The 10,738-nt window shown below is 35.9% G+C and overlaps 2 protein-coding genes across 3 annotated transcripts in view; both read left to right on the top strand.

The window, feature by feature from the left end:
- The window catches only part of rps2 (ribosomal protein S2), a 371,318-nt gene that overhangs the window by 326,804 nt on the left and 33,776 nt on the right, over window positions 1–10,738 (top strand). The window lies entirely within an intron of this gene.
- Window positions 425–6,264, top strand: drc3 (dynein regulatory complex subunit 3). Its single transcript, XM_075454650.1, is given in 14 exon segments — window positions 425–544; window positions 1,464–1,679; window positions 1,770–2,122; window positions 2,125–2,199; window positions 2,308–2,454; window positions 2,743–2,775; window positions 2,857–2,969; window positions 3,070–3,199; window positions 3,201–3,245; window positions 3,380–3,511; window positions 3,693–3,778; window positions 4,379–4,502; window positions 4,821–4,952; window positions 5,076–6,264. Coding segments are annotated over 13 exon segments (1,590 nt in total). The 5' UTR covers window positions 425–544; window positions 1,464–1,555; the 3' UTR covers window positions 5,172–6,264.

Here is a 10,738-nt window from a genome sequence, read left to right as displayed (position 1 = left end):
GAACAAAATTGATCCTTCCATATGATTGGGTGAAATCAATGACAGTCATATTTAAGAACTAAAGCTGCCTTCAACAAACGTGTACAATAACAATACTTCATTCAAACATAACTTTTTTGAGTTCAAGCGGTTAATACATGAATAGTAATGCGCTAAATCATATGTAATCAACGTCAACAATGATCTGGAGCATATGAAATTGAATATACATAAATACATGGTGAATGTAGAAAACGCTTCACATTTCAAAGAAAACTGAGTAAACTGTGTGCGAATTCCTAGAGTTTGTAACTTGCTAGAATGTGATTTTAGATGTTCATTATTTTCATGAGGCAACCTCGACAAATAGGATTCTGTGGGATTGAAAGCTTATATTTACACAGTAGCTTGAGTGTTTTTGAACGCAGCTAAGAATCAACCTGTTGCTATGCAACAGTAAGTGACCAACAGAGGGAAGCTAACGCTTTTTAAGAACTATTTTACGTCCTTTTACAGATATTTTACAACAATAACTAGATTGTCCTGAAATGTCCTGTTGTCAATAGTAAGTATGAACTTGAATTGACATTTATCTTACCGAATTAACCCCTTAACGCCTAATGTCGCATTTATGCTACAAATCTATGGACGTTTTTCTGTGCCATCAGAGTTTGAATACGAATTTCTAATATCGAATTTTTACAGCATCAAAATCAGACTTTGAATTTGAAAAACCAACAGTGGAAAAAAAAAATTCAGTGGAAAAAAATTCAACTTCCAAAATATCAGTGGAAAAAGAACCAGACTGAAAATCTGGGTAAACAGGGAGAAGCAATCGATCCCTGTCTCAATTAATCCAACGGCAGCCAATCAAGTTATGCTCCATTGGACAGATCAGCCATGTCCACCAACGCTTGTGATGGTGCTTCGGTGAGTGAGTTTACTTTATTTGCCATTTGTGTTAATAAAATTGAGTAATAGATATTACTCAATATCTATTGAGCTGATCTGATGAATTAAGACAGGGATCGATTGCTTCTCCCTGTTTACCCGGATTTTGAGTCTGGTTCTTTTTCCACTGAATTTTTGGAAGTTGAATTTTTTTCCACTGAATTTTTTTTTTTTTTTCCACTGTTGGTTTTTCAAATTCAAATTCTGATTTTGATGCTGTAAAAATTCGATATTAGAAATTCGCATTCAAACTCTGATGGCACAGAAAAACTTCCATACAAACCGTAGCTGGAGTAACCGTTGACTCCAAATTGACCAGGATGCCTGTTGTCGCAAATTTGCAACATACCAAAATTTCTATTTATTTTTTGTGCAAAAGTGAAATTAATAATCTCAACATTATTTACCATCTACTTAAAGGCTAAAACACACACAAAACATTTTTTTATATACAGCTATATAAATTCAGGCGGATACTGCCACTTAATCGTTAATTTGCAGCATCTTCAAATGTTCTTTTCTGTTTTTCTTAGTTTGGCATAATCTTTGAACGGGGATTGAATTGTTGCCCAGAGTGTCCCCAGAACCAGTGAAAGCAACATGGACTCAATGCCCGGCCACCCACATGAATGAGAAGATTCTGCGGGAGGCTGTGATAAAGCAAGTCACTCAAGAACAAATTCGGCAAATTCCCAAGGCGGACAGAATCCACTTTAACGAAGCTCTTGATTTACGCTTGGGACACAAAAGTGAGAAGAAATAATTAAATCGGCTGCTATTTGGTGCATGGATGATTATTGAGTGTAGTTATGTGAGAGGTGTTTTTTTTTTCTTTATAGACATCCTGAAGATTGACCTCCTAACGGAATTCACATCTCTGGTCAAGCTTAATCTGAATAACAACCTCATACAGGAGATCCAGGGCCTGGGCAGTCTGGTTAATCAGAAGTGGCTTAGAAAGAATAACTTTTTGATTTTACATTTTGTTGCGGGCACTGGGGAAAAAACACGGACAAAATATAAAAAGATGAGCCCACAGAGTGTCCGGGGTAATGACAGTGACATTTTTGTATGTGTGTTTTGGATCTGTCATTTAACAGGATCGAGAAAATCGAGGGTCTGGAGTCTCTGGGCAAGCTTGATGTGCTTGATGTGCTGGATGTGCTGGATCTGTCCAACAACAAAATCCCTCTCATTGAGAATATGAATACACTCGAAAACCTCAGTCATTTCCTCATTGCAAACAACCTCCTCTGCCAGTTGGACAATGTTAGAGCATTTTGTTATATGAAATAAATGTAAAATATTGCATTTGTATTGTATAACAGTATGTTATTGCAAAAAGGTAACTCAACCCAAATCTGATTTATTTCAAAGGTCCTTTACCTTAAGAGGTTTAAGAAATTATTCAAAGTCTACATAACGGGAAATCCTGTCTCCAAGGAGGACGATTACATATTGTTCATTGTTGCCTATTTTCCCAACTCGATGTGCCTAGATGACATGTTGATTAACAAAGAGACTGTAAGTGTAAATCATATTGTATTGCAACATAAACCCAACTGCAAATTAGCGTAGTCACATAACGTATATACTCTCCTTTCTGTTAAAGCAGGATTTTCATAAAAAAACTCTTATCTAAAAGCATGTCTATCTCCGTATTTGTTGTGCCATGTTGATACTGAGTGCAATAACTAAACCGTGTATGTTTTTGCATGTACAGAGAGAGGAAAAGCGTTCACCAAATGCCGAGACATCCTTGACAAAATGACGCATGAACAGCTGCAGAAACAACAAGTCTATATGGCTTAGCAAAGCTGTGAAGCTGAGCTAAAATTACACAAAGTATGATAAAGCTGAGGTGGATTGTGGCAGTTTCTGAAGCTGACATATACTGTGTATTAACTAAGTTTTTCTCTGATACAGGATGCCTTCGTGGAGTTCCTTAACGGGTCATGTCTGTTTGACAGCATGTTTACAGATGATCCGGAGGCACAGAGACTACATTGCGTTCTAGGGGTGGCTCCTCTGCTTCAAACATATCCTTTGTTTTCCCGGTTTCCTACTTCACATAAGTGTATTACTTCAGTTTCACAAGGTGACCAAGAAAGTCCTTGAATTCCTTGACGTTGCACTTACATTTGAGGACCAAATGGTGGCGCTGTGTGTGCACTTATTTGACGTAGGCTTGGCAGAGCACAAACAAAGGGAGACGGAGCTGAATTCTTTCTTCAGCGGTCAGAGTGAGGGTGAGACACAAAAACAGGAAGAAAACATCTCAGGTGCTGGCAATGTTTGATGAGCAGCACCAAGAGGTAGGCAGAGAGGACCATTGTACTTAAAATGACCCGTTTGGATTGTTCTGTGGACATAAATACTTTACAGTCATTTGGTAAATATGGTCAGTGTGATTGCTAATATTAATCTCCTGTGTTTTCACTTTTTATAGAGCACAATGGAGTTACAGCAGTTATCAGACCCACATGCATTTGAGGTCAAGATCAACCAACATAATGATGAAATCACCCAGTTCTATGAAAGCCTGTTGGCACTGGAATTTGAGCTGGACAGCAAGCTGGAGGTAAATGTGCCACTTCTGAAGCTTTGGCGCGTTAGAAAAACAAGTTTTGCATACAATAATATTTTGAGAATTGTATTATATTTTTCTAGATTCTATAGCTATAGAATTAATCATTCATTTTACTTTGATATTATGCTTCATATTTGCATTTATCGTCAGTGACGCTTTCTGTTTATTTCAGGATAATATCAAAAAGCTTGACCCCAGCATCTCGGACATTGTGGCCAACTTTAGCGAAACAGCAAAGGGGATATATCCTTTTATTGTGTAGGTGTCCGCATTACAGCTATAAACCATTCCCAGGAGCACTGATTTATTACCAATCTAAATCAAGTATTTTATTGGAGCAGGAGCCTATCCCAGCTGTCTTGGGGCGAGAGGCAGGCTATACCCTGGACTGGTCGCCAGTCTATAATAGACCACACAGAGACAGAGGAGACTAAACAACCATGCACACTCATACTCACTCCTAAGGTCAATTCAGAACCACCAGTTAAGCTGACATGCCTGTTTTTTTTTGGCGGTGGGAGGAAGCCGGAGTATCCTAAAAGAATCAACACGTGCAAAGGGAGAACATGCAGACCAGAAATCCTCTTGTTGTGAGGTGACCCAGTGTATGTTATATACATAGTTAATATGTTTGGGTTGTTTCTTGATGCAATACCAGGTTAAACGACCACACAATCATGGTTAAAAAAAAAGTCCAATTTGCTCGCTTATCAACAAAACTACCAAATTTTTTTAATTCCCTGCTTTCTCACAGTGTAATTTGAATGGGACACCATAAACATTCAAGCCAGCACCCTGTCTGTTATACCTTGTCAGTAATCCTGTCCCATGTAGACGTCTTCTTTGACACTATCATACATTTGCTCAAAGTCGAGATCTGGAGGATAATTGCTATCAGAAGATGCAAGAAATCGCTATTGCATTTCTGGAAAGAGTGGCCAAGGAAAATCTAGAGGAGGACATGCCACATGATGTGCTAATGGTCAGTATTTACCCTTTCAGATCAAACTGTCTGTACGGTTCAATATTTTTGCTACTTGTAATGTGGTTCGTTATATCTTTAGGCTAACCCTTTGCCAGATTTATTTGTGTAGTGCCTTTTGGCAACAAGGCAAAAAGAGCACTTTACTTTAGCCGCAAGGGAATTCGCACAGTCTATAAAAGAATCACTTGACAAAATAAGAGCACATACTCGATTATTTGCAAAAAATCTCTAGTAGTTCCCTCGTTGTCTGTCTCAGAGATAACTAAGCCTGATTACCGCAGTATACGCCATGAGATTTTATGTTTGTATGCCTAGCTGTTTACAGACAAAAACGCAGTGATGGATACTTTGGCCACCAGCCATGATAGCCACCTACTCAGGATCAGTGACCGAGAAAATCAGTTGGTTACACGTGTCAGTAACTGGAAAGTGTCCCTCACCAAAGAGGTAGAGAACTGAAGATACTTTGACTCAAACTGTCAGATTTATAATTATGTATGGATGACAAAGTTCTCCTCATTCTCGCACAGTTTTGTTATTTTTGTTTTTTGTCTTTATGGGTTGTTACAGATCCAAGAAAAGGGATTTCAGCAAAACCGTAAGCGCATCTCAGACATAAAGAGATATGTGGACCATTTGAGGAGGCAGCTGAACGGCGTGCTGTAGCTTTATCAGTAAAACAAATTCAAGTGTGTGCAAGTAAAATATCTGTCTTTTACAAAATTTGCAGATTTTTATCATATGTAGTAAAAAAAAAAATAATATGATTGAAGCTGCAAAATCAATTTTCTTCTCCCTATTTTGAATGATAACATTTTATTCCCAAAAATTTTGGAAAATTCCAATCATTTCAGCCTGTTTTAATGTATTAATTTACTGGTAAAATAATATTGGCTTCTATAAACAGCACTGAGCCTATGCTATCCAAACACCCCAAAATAAAAATCTTTATCTCTACATTGTCAACAAAATGTGTCTAGAGTTTTAAACCTGACTTTATTCAATGATAAGATTTTGATTCTAGAAATGTTTATCTCCAGAAATACTCAGATGACTCTGCAGTTGTTGAGTGTATCAGTGACGGACAAGAAGCTGAGCGACCAAGGAACAGGCCCACTGGTTTGTGAAATGGTGCCATATTGAACACAACCAAAACAAAATAGATGATTGTCAGATACCTCAGAGTTTACCTTGAAAGCCAACTGGACTGGAAATGCAACATTGAGCCTATTCTGTGTATAATAATCCTGTATAGATATATTCCTAGATGTCTGCACCAAAATGTAGCTTATCTTATATCTTGGTCTGTTGTGTTGAGTGCAGTTATGTTTTTGAGCCATCAGTGACTCAAAGAAACTGAACAAACTGATAAAGAAGGCTAACATAGAGCCCCTGAAGCTGATTGTACTAAGAATAGTGTTGTACCAGCTGATGAACATAATGGTATATAATTATAATAATAACAGCATTGCCCACCCTTTACACAGCATAGTGTGTTCAGTCAGAGGCTTCTTCAGCTCTGTTGCAACAAGGTTACAGGAGGCCATTCCTGCCAGCAGCATCAACTATACAGAATAAAATCTTATAATGATTGATGGAAAAAAATGCTGCAGTATATTATAATTTCCATTTGTGATAAATACATTTTGTTTTTTCAAGTACCTTTCTTTTCACCACCACGTATTTCGCTCAACTTAAATGACATGATTATCTCAATGTAAGTGAGTCCTGTAAGTTTTGAGGTGAATGTCGTTGTTTATTTAACAGCTGTGAAATTGAAATAAAATACAACACCCAGAACGCGTTTCGGCATATTACCCAATAAGAGTCTTGCTCAAACCAGGTGCCCAGTTTTCAGCCAATGAAATTCAAGGAAGCTGAATCCTCATAAAACGTCACTAAATTCCTCGTCAGTTATCAACCCATGGACCGTGGAGCGGAAGCGCGGACGTGGAGTAGATTTGAATTTTGAAATCGAAATCGTAGTTCGGAGGAGTTGGAGGTTTGGAGAGACGTGGCGGTAGGGCGGTTGGCATAAACTGATTTGTGACTGGATTGTATGGCGTCTCAGGGTGAAGATGAGGGAGATGATGAAATGGAAAATGGAGATTGGAGTCAAGTATGTGGTAGTGGTAGGGCAGGAAAAGAAAGAAGGACAAAGGAAGATAATATGAGGGGAATGCAAAGTAGTAAGCGAAGTTTAGAAGGAAATAGCTCAGACGAAAATAATATAGTGTGTAAGAAGGTTGTCAGGGAGGAAACCAAAATAATTATAAAATTCAGGAAAGAAGATGAGGGTATTCAACTAAGTCCATTAAATTTATCTAGGGAACTAAAAAAGAAGTTTGGTGAGGTGATTATGGCTAAGATTCTGAGAGATGGGAATCTTTTGATTATTGTTGGGAGTGAAGAGCAGAAAAACAAAGTGTTGAGTGTTCAGAACATTTGCAAAAAAATGGTGAATGAGACAAAGATTTTGGGAGAAGCTAAAATAGCTAGAGGGGTCATTTATGGAATACCGGTGGAAGAAGATCTAGAAAAGTTCAGACGTAGTATTAGTGGAAATGAGATAAACAAAATTAAAAGATTAATGAGAACAGTGGAAGGAAAGAGAGTGGAAAGCCTGTCAGTAATGTTAGAATTTCAAGGAGAAGTTCTTCCGGAAAGGATCAGAGTGGGATGTATGGTCTTTCCTGTTAGGCCATATAATTCTCCTCCGCTTAGATGTTATAAGTGTCAGAGATATGGACACATAGCAGCAGCATGTAAGGGGAAACAAAGATGTCCAAAGTGTGGAGGGGAGCATGGATATGAAGAGTGTAAAAATGAAAAGGATATTTGCTGTAACTGTGGAGGGCAACACAGGGTGACTTATGGAGGTTGCGAAGTTAGAAGAAAAGCAGTGGAAATAGAACAAGTTAAAGTTGCTCAAAATATAAGCTATGCAGAAGCTGCAAAGAGAATGAAGAAGCCAAGACAGGTGTCAGGGGAAAATCAAATAAATACAACATTAGAACAAAGACAAATGAGAACAGATACAGTGGTGACAGCTGAGATGAATACAACATCAGAACAAAGACATATAAGAACAGATACAGGGTTGACAGCTGAGAAGATTATGTTGTTCATTGCATATGTCATTAACTGTACAGAGCAAGTTAAATATAAAACAGAAAAAATCAAAATAATAGTGAAAGGAGCAGAGAAATTCTTTGGGATAAAGGACATATCTTGGGAGCACATAAATAAAAAGTTGGGGGGAGAAGGGAAGACAGGAGGACAGGAAGACAGAACATAATGAACATCCTGCAGTGGAATGCCAGGAGTTTGATTGCAAATGGACAGGAGTTTAAAGGATTTATTAAAGAATTTAAAAAAGATTTAGATATTATATGTATTCAGGAAACTTGGCTTAAACCTAATTTAGATTTTGTTATTAAAGGATATGAAAGTGTTAGAAGAGATAGAGAGGGAGGGTCTGGAGGAGGATGTATAATATTTATAAAAAAGGGAGTTCAATTTAGAGTAATAGCTAAAGGAAAAGAATTAGAATACATTATTATTGAAATTTGGACAACAAAAGGGAACATTAAAATAATAAATTTTTATAATCCATGTAAAAAACTATCTCTAGAGTTAATGGAGGAATTTGGGAAGTATTTAGAGGGTAAAGTGATTTGGTGTGGGGACTTTAATGGGCATAACTCATTATGGGGCAGTCATAATGATCAGAATGGGGAAGTAATTGAAGAAATAATGGATGTTAAAAATTTGGTAATATTAAATGATGGGAGTGGAACAAGAGTTAATTTTAGAGAGAATACAGAGTCAGCCATTGATTTAACGATAGTGTCAAATTCTTTAGCATGTAAAAGTTTATGGAAAGTACTTAAAGAAACGACTATAGGAAGTGATCATTACCCTATTATGATAGAAATTCAAATGCATATAGAGAAATATTGTATGAATGAGATGGAAAAATGGTGTTTTAGATCTGCAAATTGGAAACTTTTTAGGAATAATAGTGAATTAAAAATACGAAAAGTGGATGTAAATAGTAGTATTGAGGATTTGAATCTTAATATATGTAAAGCTATAGTAGAAGCGGCTCATCAAACTATAAGGATAAAAGGCGGGAAAAAGGAAAGGAAGTTGGTACCATGGTGGACAATAGAATGTACTGCAGCTATTAAGAAACGAAATAAAGCGTTTAAAGTATTAAAAAAAAATCATAACTTTCAGAACTTGAATGAATACAAAAAATTACAGGCGATGGTAAGAAGAACTATTAAAAATATAAAAAGAGATTATTGGAGGAGTTTTTGTAACTCAATAGGGAGGGAGACAGAAATATCTAAGGTATGGACAATGATTAAAAGAATGAAAGGAATTAAAAGAGTGACTGCATATCCAGTATTAAATAATGGAGAAATAGCAGCAGTGACAGATAAAGATAAGGCAGAGATGTTAGCAAAAGTGTTGGTTAAAATTCATAGTTCTGAAAATATCAGTTTAGAAGGGAAAAAAGGGCGAGAAAAAACAATTCTGGAAAATAAGGAGCTTTTGGAAAAAATGGTAGAATCGGATGATGTATTGAATATGTCATTTACAATAATGGAATTAAATAGGGCACTTAAAAAATATAAATTAACAGCACCAGGGAAAGATCAGATTTGTTATGTAATGATCAGTAATTTAAGTGAATTTTCTAAAAACATTTTATTGGAATTGTATAATCGAATTTGGGAGGAGGGAGAAATACCAAAAAGTTGGAAAGAAGCTGTGGTTATACCAATTAGAAAGCCAGGGAAAGATGACTCCAAACCAGAAAATTATAGACCAATAGCTTTAACATCCAATATATGTAAAATAATGGAGAGAATGATAAATGAAAGATTGTTATATTATATAGAAAGTAAAGGACTTCTATCAAAGGTTCAAAGTGGATTTAGAAAAGGGAGGAGTACAATGGATCCAGTAATATGTCTAGAGCATGAAATTAGGAAGGCTCAAGTAAATAAAGAGAGTGTAGTAGCAGTATTTTTTGATATTGAAAGAGCGTATGATATGATGTGGAGGGAAGGGTTATTAGTTAAAATAAGAAGAATGGGTATAAGTGGTTGCATGTTTAAATGGATTAAAACATTTTTAGAAGGAAGAAAAATACAAGTGAGAATAGGGAAGGAATATTCTGAAAATTTTATTATAGAAAATGGGACACCACAAGGAAGCATAATAAGTCCAGTATTATTTTCTGTCATAGTAAATGATATGTTTAAGGAATCAGAAGGAGGAATGGGTTGTTCACTGTTTGCTGATGATGGAGCAATGTGGAAAAGAGGAAGGAATTTAAAATTTATTGTAAAGAAGCTACAGGAAGCAATTTCAATGGTTGAAAAGTGGTCATATAAATGGGGATTTAGGTTTTCTGTGGAAAAAACTAAAATAATGTTTTTTACAAGGAAAAGAGTGGATGGAGAAATTAAGTTGAAAATATATGGTCAGGAATTGGAAAGAGTTAAGCAATTTAAATTTCTTGGGTTATGGTTGGATGAAAGATTGACTTGGGGTGTACACATTAAGAAAATAATAGAAAAATGTAGGAAGGTTTTGAATATAATGAGATGTTTAGTTGGTACTGAGTGGGGGGCTGATAGAAGGTCATTGAAAGCTATTTATACAGGTTTAATTAGGTCAGTATTGGATTATGGGAGTATAGTGTATAATTCAGCTGCAGATACAAATCTAAAAAAGTTAAATACTATACAATATCAGGCTTTAAGAATATGTACAGGGGCCTTTAAAACATCTCCTATAGCAGCAATACAGGTGGAAATGGGTGAAATGCCTCTAAAAATGAGAAGGGAACAATTAGCCTTAAACTACTGGTCAAAATTACAAGGTCAGAAAAAAGATAATCCAACAGTAAAAGTGTTAGAAACAGGGTGGGAAAAAGGAAAAATTAAAAGTTATGGAACAATAGTAAATGATAAAAGTAGGGAAAAATATTTAGATAAAATAGATATAAGTCAAACGATTCCATTACATACAGTTCCACCATGGATAATACCTGAAGCAAAAGTAGATTTATCATTATTAGAAAAGAAGAATAGAAATAATTTTAGTTTGAATAAATATATTGTACAGGAGCATATAAATCAATATTATAATTATGTACATATATATACTGATGCATCAAAAACTTTAGATGATAGGATAGGGATAGGTATGAT

Source organism: Odontesthes bonariensis, chromosome 21, assembly GCF_027942865.1.
Source record: "Odontesthes bonariensis isolate fOdoBon6 chromosome 21, fOdoBon6.hap1, whole genome shotgun sequence".
Taxonomy (NCBI): Eukaryota; Metazoa; Chordata; class Actinopteri; order Atheriniformes; family Atherinopsidae; genus Odontesthes; species Odontesthes bonariensis.
This window is presented reverse-complemented; position numbering and strand designations above follow the sequence as displayed.